The sequence below is a fragment of the Sphaeramia orbicularis genome, chromosome 6 (assembly GCF_902148855.1).
Source record: "Sphaeramia orbicularis chromosome 6, fSphaOr1.1, whole genome shotgun sequence".
NCBI lineage: Eukaryota > Metazoa > Chordata > Actinopteri > Kurtiformes > Apogonidae > Sphaeramia > Sphaeramia orbicularis.
In genome coordinates, this window is record NC_043962.1 from 35,898,904 (window position 1) to 35,923,746 (window position 24,843).

At 38.1% G+C, this 24,843-nt stretch overlaps 1 protein-coding gene across 1 annotated transcript in view; it reads left to right on the plus strand.

Annotated features, from left to right (window-relative positions):
- Window positions 1–7,920: 7,920 nt before the first annotated feature.
- Window positions 7,921–24,843, plus strand: part of LOC115420368 (mucin-2-like) — a 34,742-nt gene continuing 17,819 nt past the window's right edge. Inside the window, exons 1-31 of the mRNA XM_030135605.1 lie at window positions 7,921–7,982; window positions 9,050–9,222; window positions 9,310–9,435; window positions 10,350–10,467; window positions 10,542–10,680; window positions 10,774–10,878; window positions 10,988–11,057; window positions 11,165–11,302; window positions 11,387–11,551; window positions 11,634–11,728; window positions 16,488–16,617; window positions 16,701–16,956; window positions 17,128–17,177; window positions 17,255–17,355; window positions 17,439–17,590; window positions 17,688–17,826; window positions 17,908–18,015; window positions 18,107–18,286; window positions 18,369–18,608; window positions 18,725–18,881; window positions 19,010–19,138; window positions 20,584–20,734; window positions 20,843–20,886; window positions 20,990–21,181; window positions 21,411–21,573; window positions 21,921–22,031; window positions 22,278–22,424; window positions 22,629–22,748; window positions 23,265–23,372; window positions 23,853–24,089; window positions 24,606–24,713. Of these exons, the coding sequence (XP_029991465.1) occupies window positions 7,921–7,982; window positions 9,050–9,222; window positions 9,310–9,435; window positions 10,350–10,467; window positions 10,542–10,680; window positions 10,774–10,878; window positions 10,988–11,057; window positions 11,165–11,302; window positions 11,387–11,551; window positions 11,634–11,728; window positions 16,488–16,617; window positions 16,701–16,956; window positions 17,128–17,177; window positions 17,255–17,355; window positions 17,439–17,590; window positions 17,688–17,826; window positions 17,908–18,015; window positions 18,107–18,286; window positions 18,369–18,608; window positions 18,725–18,881; window positions 19,010–19,138; window positions 20,584–20,734; window positions 20,843–20,886; window positions 20,990–21,181; window positions 21,411–21,573; window positions 21,921–22,031; window positions 22,278–22,424; window positions 22,629–22,748; window positions 23,265–23,372; window positions 23,853–24,089; window positions 24,606–24,713 (4,214 nt within the window). The remainder of the gene's footprint in view (window positions 7,983–9,049; window positions 9,223–9,309; window positions 9,436–10,349; window positions 10,468–10,541; window positions 10,681–10,773; window positions 10,879–10,987; window positions 11,058–11,164; window positions 11,303–11,386; window positions 11,552–11,633; window positions 11,729–16,487; window positions 16,618–16,700; window positions 16,957–17,127; window positions 17,178–17,254; window positions 17,356–17,438; window positions 17,591–17,687; window positions 17,827–17,907; window positions 18,016–18,106; window positions 18,287–18,368; window positions 18,609–18,724; window positions 18,882–19,009; window positions 19,139–20,583; window positions 20,735–20,842; window positions 20,887–20,989; window positions 21,182–21,410; window positions 21,574–21,920; window positions 22,032–22,277; window positions 22,425–22,628; window positions 22,749–23,264; window positions 23,373–23,852; window positions 24,090–24,605; window positions 24,714–24,843) is intronic.

The window sequence follows — 24,843 nt, forward strand, 5'->3', positions numbered from 1 at the left end:
TTTGATTAAAGGTAGGACTGTCTTCAATCTACACATCATGATCCATGTTGACAAGACACTGTTTAACTTGCAAGTCTTGTTTTCATAAGTCATTCAAGCAAAGAGAATTAAATATGCCAAAGTCAAACACAAGGTATGAACAGAAATGTGATGAGATACATTTTAAAACTTTACACAATTGATAGAGGAGTCAAATTAACCAGTCTTAACCTCCCACCTCCCGCAAATTGTTTACTTATACTAACCGGGTTTTGCTGTGTTTATATTTGAATAGCCAGTGCTAACCTAAATTAAACTATGCTGTTATGTCACTAAGATTTCCTGTACCAATTTAATCTTTACAGAAGTTACGTTACAGGAGCAGATCAGTGGTGAGAGAACATATTTTCTGAGTCCAATCTCCTTTTTACACCTTTTTATATCTTTTTTGTCTTTTTACACTCTGTCAAACATTCTCTGATAACCATCTAAAGTTGACCAGGCTGCAGATTCTCCAGAAATAAACAAAAATTAAGTACTTTTAAAATAATAATCTTAATTTATGATTTAGAGCAGGGGTGTCAAACTCATTTTAGTTCAGGGGCCAGATTCAGCTAAATTTGATCTGAAGTGGGCCGAACCAATAAAATAATAACATAATAATACATAAATAATGTCAACTCCAAACTTTTCTCTGTGTTCTAGAGCGCAAAAAGTTCATTTACATTATGAAAAGGTTTACATCTACAAACTAACCTTTCAAAAGATATGAATAGCATGAACAAACTGAAAAAATAAGTGTAATTTTAACAATATTCTGCCTCAGTACATGTACAGTATAACTTACAGATCACAGTGGATCTACAAACACACAAAACAATGAGTAACAGGCAGAATATTGTCAAAATTGTACTTGCTTCTCTTAAGACATTTCAGGTTATTCACATTTTTTTGCAAAATTATATTTTGTTTTAGTGTAAATACATGAAAATATTTACATTTACAAAGAGAAACATTTGGAGTTGTCATTATTTATATGTTATTATGATAGTATTTTACTGAATCCTGCCCACTTGAGATTGAATTGGTCTGAATGTGGAACCTGAACTGAAAGGATTGTTAATATCATCAGTGTAATTTTTGCATTTCACAAATTCATCCCAAGGGCCGGATTGGACCCTTTGGCGGGCCGGATATGGCCCCCGGGCCGCATGTTTGACACCTGTGATTTAGAGAGAAATGTCTTTGTTTTAGTCCACCAATGTGTGAAGTTTAAGATGAATTGGATAACGTTTAGGTCTATAATATTATGGCCATGAACCATTTACTATTATTGTTATTGTTATTATTATTATTATTATTATTATTATTATCATTATTATTATTATTATTATATCTTTTTTAAACCAGGAATTACATGTGTTCATCCACCCGTCCATCCAAGATTTTTGTCCAGCTGAGGTTCACACACTTTCACCAATCCTAATCCACACAAATAACCGAGCACTTAGTGTCAGTATTAGTTATTTGCATTAGCACCTAACAGCCACTGAAGGTGCTCGAGAATTAACTCCAGATCTTAATCAGTACCTCTGTCAATGACACTGACAGGAGAATTAACCAATGCAAACCTGTTATGGATGAAAGAGAAATCACAAGTCACCCTCCTCAAACACAACTCAACAAAAAGAGGCCTCAGTCCAGTGGGAAATCCAACCTGGAAGCTTCTAGCTGAGAGTTGGAGGTGCAGACCACTATGTCCCGCTGTGACATCTGAGTTTTAACTGATGTGATGGATTAAAACTCTGCTTGAACATGTCAGTAAAGTTTAAATGTTATGTTAACACTGCAGGTAGAAGTGGCCCAAATCTGACTTTTTGCCAATATGTGACTCATATCTGAATTTTTTTTAATGAGTCTGAACAACATGAATCTGATTTTTTAAAATCTGACCCAGGCCACTTTCATATGTGGCCCTGAATCAGATACATATCTGATGTTTTGCAATGCGACTTCAGTCTGAATGGTCATGTCGAACTTCATCCAAATTTTATGTCACTGAAATGCTACAAACTTAACAGTTCTGCGCTGGAGAAGTAGACTGTTCACACATGAGTCTGATGGTAGTTGCATTTGAATTGCAATGTGACCAACCACGCAAAAAAAATAGGATTTCAGCATAAAATCTGAATTGAGCATTTAGATCTGAAGTGTGAATGTACCATTAGAGCTATTGTCTGATGCCACTTTGATTAATATGACAGTGTCACCAACAAATACAGAGACGTTCACATTTTTGTGTATGAAAGAGTTCATCTACAGCCTACTTAAGCTACACACTACAAAAAAACTTACAGACCACTTCTCAGGAAAGGCATCAGAGAACTGTAAACACTTACTGTATGTTTGACAATGGGATCTGAGTCGAGTATACCAGAGCAGCCAGACGAACCTCTTACAAATGGTCAAGTTTCACACCGGCGGCAAGAAAGTTTGGCCTGTTGTGGGACAATTTTGGCCTGAGTATAGAATGCATGCACCTATGATAAAATACACCAAAATACACCAAAATACACTAACATCCATCTTCCAGTTATTCCAGTCCAGGTTGGGCAGGAAGCTCAGACTTCCATCTCCCTGGTCACCTCCTCCAGTTCCTCCAGGGGATTCACATAATCCCTCAAGAGGCATCCTGACCAAACAACCTCAGCTGGCTCCTCTTGATGTGGTGGAGCAGTGGTTTTACTCTGAACCCCTCTGAGATGGCTGAACTCGATTTTCACCCTATCTCTATTCCTACCATTTGTATCCACAATCTTGTTCTTTCGGTTACTGCCCACAGCTCACGACCATGGGTGAGGGTAGAAATGACCAATAAATTGAGAGCTTCAATTTTTGGCTGAGGTTCCTCTTCATCACAACAGACCGGTACAGGGTCCGCATCACTGCCAATGCTTCCCCGATTCACCTGTACCTCCCATTCCATCCTTCCATCACTCATAAACAAGACCACGAGACAACTCTTCCACTTGGGGCAACAACTCAAACTGGTACATCCGAGTAAACTGCATATTAAAACAACATCTGAGAGGACAAGACCAAGGCATGGACCTAATTGTGAATAGGTCTCAATAATAAAATGACCACAATGATAATTATTATCTCCGCCACGTGAAATGTCGGAGGTTATGTTTTCATCGGGGTTTGTCTGTCTGTCTCTGTTAGCAAGATAACTCAAAAAGTTATGGATGGATTTTCAAGAAATTTTCAGGAAATGTTGATACTGGCGTAAAGAACAAATGATTACATTTTGGTGGTAATCCGGGGGGGGGGGGGGGGATTTTTTGTTTGTTTGTATGTCTGTTACCACGATAACTTAAAAAGTTAAAGATGGATTTGGATGAAATTTTCAGGAAATGTTGATACTGGCACAAGGAACAAATGATTACATTTTGGTGGTGGTGGTGGTGGTGGTGGTGGGGGGGGCTGATCTGCCTTGGCAGAGGTCTGCGCTCTCCAAGTGCTTTTCAAGCTATACATATTAAATGAATTCTATTAAGTTATTTTACAAAGATGCCTTCTTTAAAAAACAGTCACACCAGACACTTTTACACAGAGATCCCGGAAAAAAGGCATGATGGGGCTCACACCTTTTATCCACCACTGACCGATTTCCACAGCCAAGCCAAAGGGGTAACAGAGGTGAGACAGGCTGGATTTTTACACAGCTGACCTGCGTTCTGGAATCAAAGGGGGCAGTAATGCAGCGGAGGGTATAGTGCGCATATGGAGACACTGACATGGATTCGGCAGCAGCTGTAAAATCTATGCCAGTGCCTCCATATGCACCCACTGTCTCTCAGGTGCGGGGGTTGCCATCACCAAAACGTCACATCTTGGTGCGGAACAAGAGGTGTTCCTTTTATACAATGTTCCAGAATCATGATTCCACCTTTATCACAACTCTGTTACTATGTCCAGAGGCACAATAAAGGTGGGATCAAATGATTCCACCATTTTGTTTACACAGATGTTGTTCCGCAATAAAGGTGAAATATTCCTGTAACAGAAGTGCTGTGTAAAAGGGGCTGCTGTTACAATAATGACAAATATTCTTATTTAAAATCTCACATGAAACATGACATTACTGTTTTATTACTTTCGGAAATCTGATCAGAAAAATTACAAGTACCACATGAGATCAGATATTCAAACAAATACACAATATATACACTTAAGTACATGTTTTATATAAAAGTGCATATAATTAATTTTGTATAGACCAAGGAACTGTATTATCTGTGTATCCTATTTGTTAAAGATATCTAGTTCCAACACCACAGTGACGTGCCAGGATATATCTCATGATACACCCTAATTTTGTAGTTGAACATGCTGAGGATGATGAGCAGTATCGTGTGTGTTCTGTCAAATTTAGCTGTTACAGTACATGGTTAGTGTATACATGACTCGCTTTCTGTGACTACTGAAATCCATTTGTCTACAGTGTTAAATAGACATGTTTGCATTAAACGCATAACCAGACGTGCATAATCTCCTGTTATCTTTACCCATAGCAGCTCATCATCACATCCTGCAACTATTCGCTCCTTATAATGTAAATTCATCCTCCAGATCCTTCTCTCTGCCTGGGAAACAGTCTCATTATTTGTTTATGGATTAAATTACACGGTATATGTACTATGCTACACATCATAGTGACAGTAACAAATGCACTATTGAGCTTTTATAGCAGTATGAAGCACTTATTTTTCTTGTAAGACTTTCTAAAACAGTCTAACCAGTGGTTTGATATATTTTTTTGGTTGAAATCATTGTAAGTTTCTGGTATTGCGAGTGCTACTACTCAGAATACAAACTGGACCAATGTCAGCAGATCCCTTTGTGGATATCTGCACTTGAACAGGAAAATAATGAGTGAAGATATCTGAAGTTGCATTTTTACCAAACATGACAGCTTAATATGTCCACCAATATGGTAACTTTTGACAACAACCTTTCTTTAAACAATATGTACACTGAACATTTGTCCACCTGAAAACTATAGCTTGTGTCTGTCCATCACTTTCCTTCTCTGCTGTTGAGACTCTAAACTATACCTGCAGTAGCATTCTTTATTATACATCATCTGAAGTCCTAAATAAACTCTAATATTACCAAGCTCTGCTTCTTGTCTACTAACCCATTCCTACTCCCATGACCACGTCACCACTCAAAGGCTGAGAGACTCATTTCTATATTCTATAAGTTATTTTTCAGTTATAGAAACAATCATAGTGATCCTCAGCTTCAGAATCCTAATCTCTTTATCTCCACTGTGCAATAATTCAACTTCAATTCAATTCAACTTTATTTGTATAGCCCAATATCACAACAAGGTTATCTCAAAGGGCTTTACAGAGTCAGTTAGAGTAAACAACAGTCAAATGAACAGCAAGAAAATGAGTAGTGTCCAGGGCATCCCCCGTCCTTAGACCCTCCTTCTCGGCAAGGAAAAACTCAAAACCCAGTGGGAAAAGGGAGAAACCTCGGGGAGAACCACAGTGAAGGAGAGATCCACTCCCATGGACGGACAGGCTATAGATGCACCAGGACTGATGGACGTCCATTTGCAGATGTAGTTCTAGTCTACAAGGACGCAGTAGGGTGGACACAATAACCATCCATACCATCCTTAAACAAAGACAGTTTGTTCATCTCTCAAAAAAAGTAAAAGACTGCAAAAGCATTTGTGGACTACATGCTATTATTGCTGTAACAGGTTACCCTTTTCACTATTTTTATGATGTGATGTTACCCTTTTTCTACATTTTTTCCACTTGATTGGAATTTGGTATTGATCTTCCTGATTTTTGGTTTTCTTTTCTATTTAATTATTATGCAACTTAATTATTTTCCTGTATTATTTATCTTTTGTGACACTTATTTCTTCATTTTTATCAACACTTTGTTAATTATACCCCCAGCCTCTCCTGAAGGCGTATATAGATTTACCAGGAATTCCATCCATCCTTCCCTCTATCCGTTCATCTGAGGTTTTTCCCCGATTTCTCGGACACTACTCACCCGATTCTTTTCAAATTTCACACACATGTTCTTTACCACTAGGAGAGGTGCAGTACATAGTTTAATGACTGAATTTCAATTTTTGAATTGTTTACAAATATTTGAAAATGTTTAAAAAAAATTTGTCCAGCCAATTTCTCAGACATTATTCACCAAATTATTTTCAGATTTCATACACGTTCTTTACATGTGCCTTTTTCTCAATTTTGCATCTTTTTTTAAAATTAAATTTAAAAAAAAGTTTTTAAAATGTTTTTCAAAAGATTGAAAGTTCAAACTCAAAATGAATCCCTGGGTTGTCAGGGCATCAGTAAGCAGGAAGTGTGAGGAAGTGAGACCAGACTTGTTATTATTTGGCGAATTGGTGAAACTGTTGCACTTATCATCTCCATTTCAAACTTTACATTAATCCATACTGATGCCACATATATTATGATGAATACACAGACACACACATCCATATTTCCCCTAATCAATTCTTCCACTGTAGTTTAGACAAGTATTATCATTATTATTACTTTATTAATAATTGATATTGTTTCAATACCAGCCTCTCAATTTGATAATAATATTACTTTAGAATATTATAATTGTATTATAGAATATACGTACCATGCAGATGGAGTCTTGGGCATGAGTTTCCTGTGAGGTAGGGAACACCCTTACCACTCTTCTACGGGTTCCCCTGATGGGGCTAGAATATTAGATTATTATTATTATTGATTATTATCATGATTCTGTACATTGTTGTTGTCTGTTGCTATTGAAACCACATACACAGCCAGTTTCAAATGTCAGATGACGTATATGATCACATTCAACTTACACACCAGCATCAGTCCTCACACACATCTTGTTTGTGATATTTTTTTTTTTCCTTTTTCTACACAACACTAGTTTCCTCTGCTTCCATTCCCTTATCCCTTCTTTTTTTCCCTCTATTTCTCTTTCCAGTACTGTATATAAAGTATCCTCTGCATATTAATTATGTGTAATTACAGTGATTTTTTTCCCCCTTAAAATAAAAGAGGGGACATGATACACTAACAATTCAAAGTTTTGTAGATCTGTGAGTCAATGTCTACCCCAGAGATTTAAAAACTTACATGAACGTATTTGCTCATTTACTTAAGAGATTAAAGTGTAAAGGTAAACACAGTTTAACATGTCCAAGTGAATTTAACAAAGAATATCATTCTTGTTTACATATGCAAATTAAGTTGATGAACAGGATGTTGTTGAACCTGTCACCCCTCCTTTACAGCAAACGCTTCATGTCATATGTTAGATGACACCGGTCGCATGAGACCAGTTTGACCAACTGTCGTGGACAGGGAAGGGACAACCAAAGAACCAAGAGAACAGGCAGGATGCTACTTAACTGGGTGATACCATGGTTCATCGTCTGCTTCGGACTGCCTACAGCATCCACTGGTATCGCATCACACAAAGTCTGCATTTATCTGATTATATGATTGTTTCTATTATAATGTGCACTTGACTAAATATGTCTTTCTCTTTTGTTAAGTCACTGTTCAGTCCGCAAAAACATTGGCAGTGATTAAAGGTATATTTCTGTAAAAATTAAGAGTACAACTGATTACAAATATTTTATAATTTGTGCTATAATAAATGTTTTTTCTTTATTAATTAGAAGTGAGAGCATCTCATAACAGCCAGTTCTGCAGTACATGGGGGAACTATCATTTCAACACGTTTGATGGATATTTCTTCCAGTTTCCTACCACTTGCAACTACGTTCTAACATCTCATTGTAAAAGCAGCTATGAGACTTTCAATATTCAGCTGCAACGCAAAGAGAAAAATAAAGTCCCCATTATTGAGAAGATCACAATGAAGCTTGATGGGATCGTGGTGGAGTTAGAAAAAAACTCCATCAAAGTTGACGATGAACTGTGAGGGTTTTCTTTTTTTTTTTTGGGGGGGGGGGGTATTTTTGTTTTGGCATTTGACTTTTTATTTGTAACAGTTAATATCTTATAATTATTTTTCTCTTAGTGTCACCATACCTTTCAGCCAAAGTGGCATTACAATTGGAAGAACAGTTTCATATATAAAAATCGAGGCAAAGTTGGGTTTGATCGTCATGTGGAATAGAGAAGATGCCTTTTGGGTATGTGTATTTTATTGTTTCATATTAATCTTTCATATTTTTAATATCAGACACACAAGTTATGTATCTATATATAATACATATTTTTTTGTGTCCATAAGAGCATTTAATTAGGATATTTTTCTGATGAAGTATATATACCCAATCAAATCACAGTTTCAGTCAGAAACAGGGCCACAATGTTGGCCTGCATGTAACTGCAGATGGCTGCAATTAAAAGGTAAAATGTGTCTATGGTGATATTTTGGACTTAGTAACACAGAGAGAGGTACTGTATAAAACAAAATGTACTAACACCAATTCTAGCCTTATATTTGTGCAAACAAATGTCAGTTAAGGTTCATTTACTCACCTTTTCTGGAGTTTGTTGGTACATGATACACGGTTTTCACTGGTAGTTTAGACATTTTATATTTCTACTTGGTTTTTAGGTTGAGCTTGATGAAAAATTCAGGAATCAAACTTGTGGTCTGTGTGGAGATTTCAATGGCCTTCAACGTTATAATGAGTTCATCCTTGCAGGTAAATAATTATTACTTCACCTAGCTAACATTATTTATGCTACAACATTATAATTTGGCCCATCTTTTTATTTCTTAAAGAAAGTGGAAAATCTGTAACTCTTGAGGATTATGGGGAGACCTGGAGGGTCAGTGGTCCAACTGAAAATTGTAAAGAAACTATCTCCAAGAAACCACCCAAAAAAGGCTGTCCAAAACTGGTAGGTGAAAATGGAACTGACTCAGAGAATTTAATTTACAACAGAAATATTTAGATTCAATATGTATTACGGTTGAACCCACAGAGTCGCCTCTGTAAGGAACTGTTGTTAGCACCTGCGTTTCTTAGCTGCAAAAACCTGATTGACACCAAGTCCTTCCTCAAAATATGTGAGAGCGACCACTGTTCTGGTAAAAGCAGCGGCATCTCCTGCATGTGTTCAACCATATCAGAGTACTCCCGTCAATGTGCACATGCAGGCGGTTCACCACAACGATGGAAAAAAACAAAAAAACTATGTGGTGAGAACAGGAACACAAAAATGTGCTTTTTACACCATTTATATGTCATATTCTGGTGTTTGTAATATTCTACTTTTTCTCAAATAGCCAAAAAATGTCCTTTCAACATGGTGTACAAGGAATGTGGTAGTGCCTGTGCTGACACCTGCAGCAACGTACAGAGAAGCAAAGTCTGTGTAGAGCACTGTGTGGATGGATGCTTCTGTCCAGCTGGTATGTTTTGTATGTTTCAAACCCTGACAAATCATATTTTGTTTTATATATCCATGCACACCATTTAGAAATATACTGTATCAAACAACTGTAAACAGTAGTCTGACAATCCTCCCGGCTCTGAGAATTATACAGTGACTGATCTGGGTTCAACTTCTCTCCAATGTAAACCTAGCAGAGAACAGCTGCATGCTTCAGTGAACTGACATACACAAAACAGACCCAAACAATGCACACCCAAGTTTTCATGCATGAGTGAGCAGAGGCAAATTGCGCGATCCAAGTTAAAACTGGTTTGTGCGAAGTAGCGGTGGGATTTAAATCCAATCAAAAGTCATGGGAGGGGACAATGGACATCCATCTTGTTTTCCACAAAACTGCCAGGTTACAGCATTCAACTTGTTTAGGCCTTGGTTAACCCTAACCCTAACTTGGCCTGTCCTCAGTGACATTTTCAGGGCTAAACAAGTTGAATTAACTTTGAAAGGCAGGAACAGCGGCCATGGGTAAAGAAATTAAATTGACATGGCGGCCAAAGTGTTAATGCTGTAACCTGGAAATTTTGTGGAAAACAAGATGGATGCCCATTGTCCGATCCTATGACCTTTGATTGGATTTAAATCCCACCGCTGCTTCGTGCAAACCAGTTTTTAATTGGATTACACAATTTGCCCCTGCTCACTCATGCATGAAAACCTGGGTCTGTAAATTTGGACAAATATCCACCAATCCCCTACCTACTGACGTCCATAAAAGAAAATTCAAAAAATTATCAAATGCAGAACTGGGGGTGATTTTTCAAAATGTATAGGTTTTTTTTATACACTCTGTAGAGTTGTCCATTATACCTCTTTTGGTGATAGTGTTGGAGGGGAGTTCTTCAAGTCCAATTAGCAGATAATATTTCTCTCTAGGGACCGTCTACGATGACATTACGAATAAAGGGTGTGTTTGTATTGATCATTGCTCCTGTCGACACAACGGCAAAACCTACAAACCTATGGAGTCGTACTCAACAGCCTGTCGAGAATGGTAGATACATCACCATCTTCAGTTTATAAATTAAGGTGGTCTTTCTGGTTAAACTGACTGATCTCTGTTGACAGTACGTGCACTCGTGGTCAGTGGAAGTGTGAGGATAAAAAGTGTCCAGGTGTTTGCTCCATACTGGGTGGTTCTCACATCTCCACTTATGATGATAAAACGTATACTTTCCATGGAGAGTGCTCTTACATTCTGACAAAGGTGAGGCATTTAAACTACATTCATTTCTCAGCCATAACAATATAATACATCACAGCAGCAGCCTATAATAAATTGCACCATGGTGGTTTTTAGGAAACTGAAGGTGCTTTCACTGTTGTTGGTGACCTGGATAAATGTGGAAAATCAGATAAATCAACGTGTCTGTCTGCTGTAACTATCCTGCTACCAAACAGCAAGGTAAATATGAGAATACTTAATGTATATCCTCAAATGAAAGCATGTTTATAGGATATTACCCATTTCCGTAAGTATGTATTTAACTTTATGATGCATTTTCCATCTTTAGGTGATTGTAATTAAAGACAGTGGACAGGTCAGTTTTAATAAACTGGTGTCCAAACTTCCTTTTTTCACAGGTGGGTTCATTTTCTGTATTCACTTTAGCCTGAAATCTTGATTTTATTTCAGAAGCAACCTTTTGAAAAATAAACTCAATGTGGATTTTTTTTTGTTTTTTTTATAGATGACCTAACAATCTTTCAGCCCTCCACCTTTTACATTGTTGTCCACACCATGTCCGGACTTGATCTTGAAATTCAGATCGAACCAATTATGCAGATCTACATTAAATCCTTTGTTTCCCATAAAGGAAAACTCACTGGTATATCAGTGTTAAGCTCTTTAAAATACTACGCCTCTCAAGTGTGAGTGTGCGTTGCAGTTAAATGATATCATCCTGTTGCAGGCCTTTGTGGAAATTTTAATGATGTTGAAGCTGATGACTTCAAAACCACAAGTGGACTGACTGAGGGAACAGCTGTGGTATTTGGCAACAAATGGAAGACAAAAGCAACCTGCCCAGATGTGAAAAAAGTACCTGGGAACCCTTGCACTTTGAGTATAGACAAAGGTAGCTTAAATGTAATATCATGTTAGTTGTTCCCTATGATTCCTCACAATAAACCACCTGTAAATATGTTTTTGTCTTCTAGAGAGGTACGCCAAACACTGGTGTTCCTTACTGTCAGACTCAAATGGTGCTTTTGCCAGATGTCATGTTGCTGTAAACCCAGAAGAGTATGAAACTGTAAGTGCTTTTTTTTCTCCTTCGTACTGTATATGTAGTGTGTTGAGATTCTACTTACGAATCTGACTCCAATTCTCTATCCTCCGCATTCGTTGCATTGGTTATTACCTCGACCATAAAACAGACCTGAAACAGGATTTAAGAATAGCAATGAATCAGTCATTTAATGAGCATTAATCAAACTTACATAGATCTGTGGTCTAACAAGGTCACAGAGAATCAGACTCCCTACCTAACAGACATGAAGTCTCAAAGCAAAAGCCCCATCTCTCTGACCCCCCCCCACCCCGTCCCCGTCCTCAAGAGCCCTGAATTATCTTTTCCTGCTTCTTTATACTCTTCTATGCGGTGTTCACTTTCTACTCCTAACTTCAGCCAATACCTTTGCATATCACCCACGCTACACCTAACTGCTTCATTCTTACCCCCTGTCCAAGCACCCCAGGCCTCATAAACTCTTATCTTTATCCACAGTCTAACAATGTAACATCATACTCTTCCCTTATCCATTCTAAACCCACACTTTACCCTCCTAAAAAGCAAGCTAACCCACCTGTGACACTCTGTCTGTATTTTTTCATTTTACCCTTTGAAACCAGTAACCTTCCATTGTCAATATGTCACATAACACAGAGCAAATCAGTTAAACACAGAAATCATAGCTATATCATAATACACTCTGATTACAAAACAAAAACATAATGTGCTCACACTTGAAAACCCTCAGCCTGACTTAAGAAAATCTTCAAAATATTGACTGTCACTGATATGTTGATTTGTAATATGTAAAATGTTTGAGACTGTGAATTAATACAGGAATTGGTGTGTGCAATAGATGTATAAAGGAATACAAGACTTATCTAAAACAGTACATACAATGGTAAAGAATGAATGTAAATGAACCATAAGAGAAACAAATATACAATGAGAAATGATTTAAACTGTTTAAATATTTAGCATGTTTAAGAGATCATGTGAGTTGGTGTCATATGCCTTTTAATAGTGAATAAGAAATAAATGTGAATGACAGAATCCACAAAGTGGGATAAGTGGAATAAAGATTTGTCATAATGAGGCTTGATTATGATTTATTTCAGAGAACACATGTCAAGGAAGTGTAAAGGGTGCATTTCAAATTTATTATACAAATATTTTTATTTATTTATTTTATTTTATTTTTTGTCTGTAATTTGGCGCCCCCTCCTTCAGATGGTGCCCTAGTCAGCCGCCTGTGTCACCTATTGACCCTTTGCACTAGCGTCACAGTTATCACGTGACTAGGGGTGCAGGGCCATGGTGGATGGCAAAAGCAAAACAACAAACAAACGAATGAGTGACAACGGATGTTGGCAACCAGCACTGAAAATAAAGTTTTGGAGTTGACTAACCTTACTGGACGGCAGAAAGAACGCTATTTGGAGAAGCTAGTGCTAGCAGGGCTAGCTACCAACCCATATCTTCTCCCTCCTGATGTGTTTACAGATCTAGCAAAATCCTCCAGTCTATTGGAGTTTAAAGCACACGATCTGTACCATTATGTTCTAAATGGAGTGTCCCCATACACAGGTGCTGATTTAAAAGCATACAAAAGTCTGGATGCTTACCAGTTCTTAGTCTCATGTTAGATTACTGAGTCGCTGTACTGCGCTCACGGCAGAGGAATGTATCTTGTAATGATGAAGGAAAGATACAGCTAATGTTAGCTAGCTAGCTGTGTATGTTTTTAACATGTTTCCCCCAGCATGTTATCAAAACTCAAATAGACTGTAACCAAAAGCAGCTCCAATTTACTAACATTGTGGAATAATGTTAGTGGCTGTCATAAGTAGCCCACAGTATTAGCTCTGTTGCTGAAGTGTCTGCCTTTCTACTATCTACACACAGTAATATGTACAGTTCCACCACTAGAACATATGTCACAGCATAGTGACAATAACAGTATGACATATAAGGCAAGGCAGCTTTATTTATATAGCACATTTCATCTACAAGACAATTCAAAGTGCTTCACATAAAACACTAAAAGCATTACAGCAGAAGGCATGAGAAAAACAAACAAACAAAAATCAGATAAACAGATAAAAACAGATAAAAGAGACAAGCAGATAAAACAGATAAAAACTTTTAGCTTAAAAGGAATAGTGCAGATCTGAACTGATGAATATAAACTCTATTCAAAAGCAGCTGAGAACAGGTGGGTCTTTAACCTGGATTTAAATAAACTGAGTGTTTCAGCTGATCTGAGGTTTTCTGGGAGTTTGTTCCAGACATGTGGAGCATAGAAGCTGAACGCAGCTTCTCCGTGTCTGGTTCTGACTTTGGCAACTGACAACAGACCAGATTCAGTTGACCTGAGGGGTGTGGTGGGTTCATACTGGGTCAGGAGGTCACTGATGTATTTTGGTCCTAAACCATTCAGAGCGTTATAGACCAGCAACAGAACTTTAACCGTTTCATGCATGAATTACGGGAACCTTAGTTGAGATTTTTGTCCCAAGTATTTTTATTACTCTGTAGACATTAACATTTATGCATTTGGCAGACGTTTTTTTCCAAAGCGACTTACTGGGGAAAACCAATCAAATCACTCAATCAGTCAAATTCTATTTATATAGCGCCAGATCACAACAAAAACTTATCTCATGACACTTTATATATAGGGTTGGTCAAAACCAGACTCTAAGCCAATTTACAGAAACCCAACAGAATCCATTAGCAGTGCGATTGAAATTTTTTTATGAACCTATTTTTCATTGAGTTACAAAAGTGTCCACTCAGCCGGACACCATGCGTTTAATTTTTGAAGCAAAGAAACACATATTTAAAACCCATCATGAAAAAGTGTTATACTGTGTGGAAACTGAAATAAAAACATTTTAATGCAGCTAATCTGATGTTTTCTCACATTTGATCATTCTCTAATACTAGTTATTACTCACTTCATGGAGATAATATGCAAAAAGAAACCCATGAATATACAAGAGAACAGTAGAATAGATGTCCACTGTAGTGACCACTATGCATGAAAGGGTTAAAGTCTATCCTCTGATGGACAGGCAGCCAGTGTAAGGACCTCAGAGTTGGACTAATGTGGTCCACTTTTCTGGTCTTAGTGAGGACTCTAGCAGCAGAGTTCTGAATGATAACATAGTGTAGCTGGTATAAAAAATAAAATAAAAAAAAAAGGCAGCCACTACAACAGACCTAATATTGAAGGCTACTTATGACAGCCACTGGAACATAGTAGTTAACCCAGTCTAGCCATCTAGCTAGCATTTGGTGGAGCTAATATGCTATGGACACAAACAGAGCCTGCTCTTACTGTAATATCAGGTCCATCATATCCAGGCTCTGTCTGGAACCCAGCTGAAGAAGGATGGAACTGTTGTGTGCGACCACTGTACGTGTAAAGCAGGGATAAAAACGAGAACGTTCAGATCAAATTCGTTATTAGCTTGTTTGCCGTCCAGTGTGCAGTCTGTCACTTCCGCCGTCCATCATGGCGCCCGTTTGCGGCGCGAACAGAGTGTGACGTAACGTACAAAGGGTCAATACACAGAGCCGTCCCGGACTCTAACATTGCATTATTAACATTCGCGTTAACATTAGGGTCATTTCGACAGGCTTGAGCTAAAGCTAAATATTGGTGAAAGTTATTGTTGTTTAGTTCCATTTCTCTCACCCATTCCTCCGCTCTGTCGTCCCCACTGTCAAGCCGCCGTTAAACTGGACCGGAAGTTGAGACTCCAGTGTTCGTTTTTTCCAAATAATGGTTTACAGAGACATTTACAGTCAAACCTCTTTTTTTCTAATCCATGCTGTGTACTGTCACTCCGAAGTGGCTCCGGGTCTGCCCCTAGTGGCCTGACTTATGAGTGCATGCCAAAGTTTGTGGACAGACAGACGGACGGACGACCAACTGATGACCATACCCTGCGGCTAGTGTGGCTGAGGCTAAAAATCCTGGTTATAACATATTGCATTCTAATTATATACCGCTTAGGTTTTCATATGTTCTTCAACTGTATTATTCCAACAAGTGTTACATTTACTTTTTAAATGCCAGAGGTTACAGAAGTTTATTTGTTTTCACGTTAATGTGTTGCTAAACCTTAGCTTGCTAACAACTAGCATGCTAACAAGCTAGCAAGCAAACAGCTAACAGAGTACCATTAGCAGCTTAACCTTTAACAGCATAAACTCATGGATGGATGGATGAACTTACCACCAGATATGCCTACGGTTTAGCACATAACAGAGGCAACTGGCATTTTAGCAAGACATTTTATCAGTTATTGATATAGTTGCTACAGTTTCATTTTATTAGACACTGAGGCTTTCACACAACATAACACTACATCACCCACTGATTTTAATATTATCCTATTTACAGGCCCATGATTACCAGTGTATACTATACTTTATATATGTATACTAAACTACAGTATATATGTATACTATACTGCAGCCAATACTGTAGATGAGTGCATCCTTAAAATAAAAGTATTTTGATAACACATAGAGGTATGTTTCTAATAAATGTTTACACTAACACTAAAAAGTCCCAACAGGTTTACCAACTCACTGAATAAAATTTGCAGGAAAATGGGATTTCTCTACAGTAAAATGATTCAAGAGAATGAATGTTATATTCTGGATATGTCCTTAGAGGAATGCCCATTTGTAATCACCTGTTCTGATAAATAACTACCAGTTTATTTCAATGACTCATGTTGCTCCCTGCTTCTTCTCTCTACAGTCTTGTATTTATGACACCTGTGCATGTGAAAACAGTGAGGACTGCATGTGTGCTGCCATCTCCTCCTACGTTCATGAATGTGCAGCTGAAGGTGTCTTTTTGGATAACTGGAGGAACAAAACCCCATGCAGTAAGTGGTAACCAAACAATCAAGCCTCAAGTAAGTTAAAGAAACTTATGTCTGTCATAAACTGGCCTGTTTTTGTTCAACAGATAAATACACAACTAGCTGTCCTCCCACCTTCTTGTATGATTACCAGATGACAAGTTGCGGTCACACTTGCCGCTCTCTTAGTCAGTCAGACTCAACATGTGAGGTTAAATTTACCCCGGTTGATGGATGTGGTTGTGCTAAAGGAACTTACCTGAATGAGAAGGGAGAGTGTGTCTTGGCCTCACAATGTCCTTGCTATGCCGGGGACACAGTGGTGCATTCAGGCCAAGTTGTTAAAGTCCAAAGACAAACTTGGTGAGTCTTCATTTATTTCCACAATATCTGTAGAAAAACATTACTATATTTCAGTATACAACCTGATTATTACTGATTAATTTAATATGATTGATTTCAATCAATAAGTAGAAATAATTAACTAGAAAACACAACCTTTTCTCAACTAAACTGCCTCTGTACACATTTCAGCTCTTGCAGAGATGGAGAATTAAGCTGTAAAGGAGGCCAGATAATTGACTGTGGGTACAAACCCTACACACTCTTTGTCAGAATATCATTCATTTCTTTATTTTATTAACACTGTGATTGTCAACAGCATGCACCAATCCAATGGTTTTCTTCAACTGCTCAAATGTAAAGTCTGGCGCAAAGGGATCAGAATGCCAAAAAAGCTGCCAAACGCTAGACACAGAATGTGTAAGAACATAACATTGCTGCATATTTTACATGTGCATCATGTATGATTATTATCCTTTTATTAACACTGTTCCACATTATAGGTCAGTCAACAGTGTGTGTCAGGTTGTGTATGTCCTGAAGGCCTGCTGTCAGATGGAAAAGGAGGCTGTGTTGAAAAGCAGGACTGCCCGTGCACACATAATGGAGAGTCATATATCCCTGGACAGACCATCAAGGTGGACTGTAATACCTGGTGAGGGTTTATTCCATTAGTTCATCTGATCAGTCAAATAGACCTACTGAACCACACACATATAACCATTATATCTCTTCGTCTCTTTAAATTACAGCACTTGTAAAAACCAAAAATGGGAATGTACAAATAAGGAATGTGATGGAACCTGCATCATATATGGAGAAGGACATTACATGACTTTTGATGACAAGAAATTCTCATTTAATGGTGACTGTGGCTACATTTTCACAAAGGTAAATCAGACACTTATGTCTAGTCTTTGTGATCTTTGTGAATGAAGTAAATCTTGTGTTAGTGACATGAATATCTTGCAGGATTACTGTGGAGATGAACTGAACGGTACCTTCAGGGTTGTCACTGAGAGCATCCCATGTGGAACAACTGAAAGCATCTGCTCGACTGCTATCAAGCTGCATTTAGGGGTGAATAACACTAAACTGTAAATGCAATAGTATACTATATATTAAACATTATTCAGGAAGTTTGCAAATGAGCACTTTTTCTTATTTTCAGAATAATGAAATGGTTCTTTCAGAGGAAAATGTTAAAGTAATTAAACAAAAACAAGGGATTGAAATACCCTATAAGATCCACACTGTTGGTTTATATGTTGTTATTGAGGCAAAGAATGGGCTTGTTCTCATTTGGAATAAGAAAACAACAGTGATGATCAAACTCAGCTCCACATTTAAGGTGGGTGAACAGAAGTACATGTACATACATAAAGGCATATGTGGTTGTATTTTAATATAAAATAGATCTGTTTTTATTGCAGGGTAAAGTCTGTGGCCTTTGTGGGAATTATGATGGAAACGTGAAAAATGATTTCACCACCAGCAGCAAAGAAGTTGTGGTTGAAGCTCATGAGTTTGGGGACAGCTGGAAAGTGTCAGACTCCTGCCCTGATACAAAACCTCCTAAAAATCCCTGCTCATTATACTCACATAGGCAGGCATGGGCATTGAAACACTGCAGCATCATAAACAGTGATGTATTTTCTAGCTGCCATTCAAAGGTAAGAGTTGCAATCAAACAATATCATTGTAGTCAACATGATGCATATCAATGTACACAACTTTACATATGATTAGCAGTGTGGAATTCAGCATCTACTCATATTTATCACTTAAGGTGGAGCCTGATAAATATTATGATGCTTGTGTGAGAGACACATGTGCCTGCAACACAGGAGGAGACTGTGAGTGTTTCTGTTCGGCTGTAGCAGCCTACGCTGCAGCCTGTAATGAGGCTGGAGCCTGTGTCAAATGGAGAACACCCACAATATGCCGTGAGTGTTTTATGAACCTTTCATGTGTTAATCAGTATAATCTTGGAGTATCAATCATCTGTATTCATACAATTATTGTATATGATTATAAAATGACCATTGTTTATGACTTAATTGTCTTTCATCAGCTGTTTTCTGTGACTATTACAACCCTGAGGGATATTGTGAATGGCACTACGAGCCATGTGGAAAACCATGCATGAAGACATGTAGGAATCCCACAGGAAGATGCTACAATCAAATTCCAGCTTTGGAAGGTACTGGTGCTGTCCCATGAATCACTTTTTATCAGCATTATAATGTGAAAATGCTTGAAATACAATGATTGAGAAAGACAGAAAACATTCAAATGAAAGCATGATGAAAATAATGTACTTGCTTGTCAGTATTTGGGATTGATGTCAAGCAGAAAGACGCAGAACATGTATAGCTAACATGTACACTTATATTTGTTTACTTCCTGCAAATCATATTATAGTCATAAGAATGGACGCTACTTCTGCACATCACAGATTTTACTCATAAAATGCAATTTTATAAGGTACAAAAATCCTTAAAGCAATCGTGTCTTTTATTTAACAGGCACTTCATTCATCTCCTCTGGGAAAATCAAATGTTAAATTTTATGTTACAGTGATTTAAATGGTATTCATTACCATGCAGATACTGTCGTAGTAGGTTCACTGTGTGATATTTAGTGGCATCTTGCAATGAAGATACAGATAGAAATCAAACAAATACCTCCTATGAAGTAGTTGCAGAAATAGTCCCAATTTAGCGAAATCTTAGAGCTTTTGAGTTAAGGGGATAATCGTTCTAGTTTACACTTCCACTTAGTAAGTGACAGTAATGTTCCATAAAGATGGATGCAAATAGTAAAAAGAGCTGAGCTAATGCAGAAATATGGTGTATAAATACAGCTGAGAAACATAGTAGACCCTATAGCGCGAACCCACTTCCTTTACAGATTTAAAGGTCTCATGCTGAAGGACCAAAAACACACATTTTCTTTGGTCAGATTTTACACCTGTTTCTTACATGGTCAAAGGCAGTATTTTTTTTCTCTCTCTCTCTCTCTCTCTCTCTCAATCTCTCTCTCTCTCTGTCTTTCTGTCTTTCTTTCTTTCTTTCTTTCTTTTAACATCTTTGGAAAATTTAGTAGCAGTAAGAACTTTTCAATAACAGTCCATTCTAAATAGCCCAAGTCACAAAAGTCTTATCAATACATTGTGAGAACAGAGATTTTTTTTTTTTTTTTTCGATTTCCCCATATCGTATTATCTTGATTAGGTAAACCACACGTTTCAAAAGGAGATATATTTGTAGCTGAAGACGTACATATTTTACCAACTTATGAATGAGAAATGCATTTAAGTGGAGGTAACAGGCCATCTCATTGGTTTTATTCCCTCTCTTGAGTATGGTAGAATGTTGTATCTGGCAGGATTGTGGCACAAATTGTCAGTGTGGAGGAAATCAACAAGTTTTCTTAGGTGTCTCAAAGGTACTGCAGATTCAAATCTTGAAGAATTTTATTTTATTTTACCTTTTATTTGTTTCAATCCAAATAAAATGTCAGCTGATGTGCCTGGAGGTTTCAAACCAGTCTCAAGTTGATTGGCTATGGTATGCTTGTCGCTTTTTCATTCTATACTGTTTTTAAAAGTACATACATTCACTGCAACTTTTAACATTTTTTAAGGCTGCTATCCACGTTGCCCGCCTGAACGCCCCTATTTGGATGAACTTACTATGAAGTGTGTATCAAAGAGAGAATGTGGCTGCTATGATGAAGAGGAGATGCACTATGAAGATGGGGAACTCATGCCTACACAGGAAAACTGTCAGAAGTGGTATGGAACAACTTAATGGAACTAATGATTCTAATGTCATATAAATATATTATTTATTTTGTTTATCTACTGTATATATGACTCTCTCTTCTCCTTTGCACTTTTCAGTGAGTGTTGTAAAACAAAGAGGAAGTGCACATATAATGTCCAAAGTGAGTAGATACAAAGAATTGGTTTTATTATTAGAAGATTATGACAAGCATAGATCATGTACTCGGAATCATGTTTATACAAATCATTTTCAATGTTTTGCAGGTTGCACTTGTTCGTATGAAGGACGTATATACAAATATGGAGATACAGTCTATGACACACATGATGGAAATGGAACTTGTTTTACTGCTGTTTGTGGAGACGGGGGAAATATCAAGAGAACCATAGAGACATGCCGTACAGTGACCACCACACAGAAGCCACCTACAACAAGTTTTGTTTTTACCACATCTGGTAAGAATGAAAGAGTAATTCATTTTAAAATAGGTGTGAAAACTACATTTAGATTTAATGTTTGATAGCTTTCTTTACCTTTGTTCTACAGAAAACATACCCACAACAACTCAAATATTTACCACAACAAGAACTGTAACTGAGGCGGTGACAACAATTTATACACTTTCTACATCAAGAGGTTCCACAAGGTCAGTGATAACATCTTCATTACCTTCAACCTCATCAGGCAGTGAAACACCAGGAACAACAACACAGATGTCTCCAGCTCCAACAGGAACATTGCCTGAATCCACATCTTCTTCTGTTGCAACAACCAGTGACTGCTATGTTTGTGAGTGGTCAGACTGGAATGATAATCATTACCCTGATGATGACGCAGATGGTGGAGAGTATGAATCCCTATCCAACATTGATAATCCAGATCTGAGTGTTTGCAGAAAACCCCTTGAAGTAGAATGTAGATCCAAACAATACGAAGATAAACAATTAAAGGATCTAGGTCAAAATGTAATATGTAGCCCGACAGATGGCCTTATTTGTCATCATAAAGACCAAGGTATACCACCAAGGTGTCATGACTACGAAATACGAGTCAGATGTTGTGTTTACATTTGTGGGACAACCACTACAGAAAAATCCACCACGAAAACGGCATACACTGTGGCACCACGCCCAACAATACCCACTGAAAAACCCAGAACAACTGAAACGCCTCCAACTGTAACTGTGACAACAGTCCAACCACGTTCAACATCAACAGGTTCAACAACTTCTATGACATCTACATTGCCTCCATCCACAACTACTTCAGGCACAGAAAAGCCCACAACAACAACACAAGTCACAGGCAAGTCTACAACAATAATAATACCCACTGAAACTCCTTACACACCAACAGAAACCACAGAAAAACCAATTACAACAGCAGAAGTTACAGAGGAGTCAACCACAACAACGAAAACCATTGAAACATCCGCTACAACGTCAAAAGTCACAGAAGAGACAACCACAACAACAGAAACCACAGAAAACCCAACTGTAACAACAGAAGTCACAGAAAAGTGGACCACAACAACACCTGAAGTTGCAACAGGTACTGTGACTTCAACACCACCACCAACAAGATCCCAAGTTGCAACTACAACAACAAAGACTGTGACAACAGTTCAATGGAGCTCAACATCAAAAGGTTCAACAACTTCTATGACATCTACATTACCTCCATCTACAACTACATCAGGCACAGAATTGCCCACAACAAACACACAAGTTACAGCCAAGTCTACAACAATAATAATTCCCACTGAAACCCCATACAGAACAACAGAAACCACAGAACAACCCACTACAACATTAGGAGTCACAGAACAGTCTATTACTACAACAAAAACCACCAGAACACCACGTCAGACATTGTCTACTTCTGCTGTTACTCCCAAAACAGTGACAACAGTCCAACCACATTCAACATCAACAGGTTCAACAACTTATATGACATCTACATTGCTGCAATCCACAACTACATCAGGCACAGAAAAGCCCACAACAACAACACAAGTCACAGGCAAGTCTACAACAATGATAATACCCACTGAAACCCCATACAGAACAACAGAAACCACAGAACAACCCACTAAAACATCTGGCACAACAACCAGTGACTGCTATGTTTGTGAGTGGTCAGACTGGAATAATAATCATTACCCTGATGATGATGCAGATGGTGGAGAGTATGAATCCCTATCCAACATTGATAATCCAGATCTGAGTGTTTGCAGAAAACCCCTTGAAGTAGACTGTAGATCCAAACAATACAAAGATAAACAATTAAAGGATCTAGGTCAAAATGTAATATGTAGTCCGACAGATGGCCTTATTTGTCATCATAAAGACCAAGGTATACCACCGAGGTGTCATGACTACGAAATACGAGTCAGATGTTGTGTTTACATTTGTGGGACAACCACTACAGAAAAATCCACCATCAAAACGACATACACTGTGGCACCACGCCCAACAACAGTATCCACTGGAAAACCCAGAACAACTGAAATGCCTCCAACTGCAACTGTGACAACAGTCCAACCACATTCAACATCAACAGGTTCAACAACTTATATGACATCGACATTGCCACAATCCACAACTACTTCAGGCACAGAAAAGCCAACAACAACACAAGTCACAGGCAAGTCTACAACAATAATAATGCCCACTGAAACCCTATACACACCAACAGAAACCACAGAAAAACCAGTTACAACAACAGAAGTTACGGAGGAGTCAACCACAACAATGAAAACCACTGAAACATCCACTACAACATCAAAAGTCACAGAAGAGACAGCCACAACAGCAGAAACTACAGAAAACCCAACTGTAACAACAGAAGTAACAGAAAAGTGGACCACAACAACACCTGAAGTTGCAACAGGTACTGTGACTTCAACACCACCAACAACAAGATCCCAAGTTGCAACTAAAACAACAAAGACTGTGACAACAGTTCAATGGAGTTCAACATCAAAAGGTTCAACAACTTCTATGACATCTACATTACTTCCATCTACAACAACATCAGGCACAGAAATGCCCACAACAACAACACAAGTGACAGCCAAGTCTACAACAATAATAATGCCTACTGAAACCCCATATACACCAACAGAAACCACAGAAAAACCCACTACAACATTAGGAGTCACAGAACAGTCTATTACTACAACAAAAACCACCGGAACACCACGTCAGACATTGTCTACTTCCGCTGTTACTCCCAAAACAGTGACAACAGTCCAACCACGTTCAACATCAACAGGTTCAACAACTTATATGACATCTACATTGCCGCAATCCACAACTACATCAGGCACAGAAAAGCCCACAACAACAACACAAGTCACAGGCAAGTCTACAACAATGATAATACCCACTGAAACCCCATACAGAACAACAGAAACCACAGAACAACCCACTAAAACATCTGGCACAACAACCAGTGACTGCTATGTTTGTGAGTGGTCAGACTGGAATAATAATCATTACCCTGATGATGATGCAGATGGTGGAGAGTATGAATCCCTATCCAACATTGATAATCCAGATCTGAGTGTTTGCAGAAAACCCCTTGAAGTAGACTGTAGATCCAAACAATACAAAGATAAACAATTAAAGGATCTAGGTCAAAATGTAATATGTAGTCCGACAGATGGCCTTATTTGTCATCATAAAGACCAAGGTATACCACCTAGGTGTCATGACTACGAAATACGAGTCAGATGTTGTGTTTACATTTGTGGAACAACCACTACAGAAAAATCCACCATCAAAACGACATACACTATGGCACCACGCCCAACAACAGTATCCACTGGAAAACCCAGAACAACTGAAATGCCTCCAACTGCAACTGTGACAACAGTCCAACCACATTCAACATCAACAGGTTCAACAACTTATATGACATCGACATTACCACAATCCACAACTACTTCAGGCAGAGAAAAGCCAACAACAACACAAGTCACAGGCAAGTCTACAACAATAATAATGCCCACTGAAACCCCATACACACCAACAGAAACCACAGAAAAACCAGTTACAACAACAGAAGTTACGGAGGAGTCAACCACAACAATGAAAACCACTGAAACATCCAC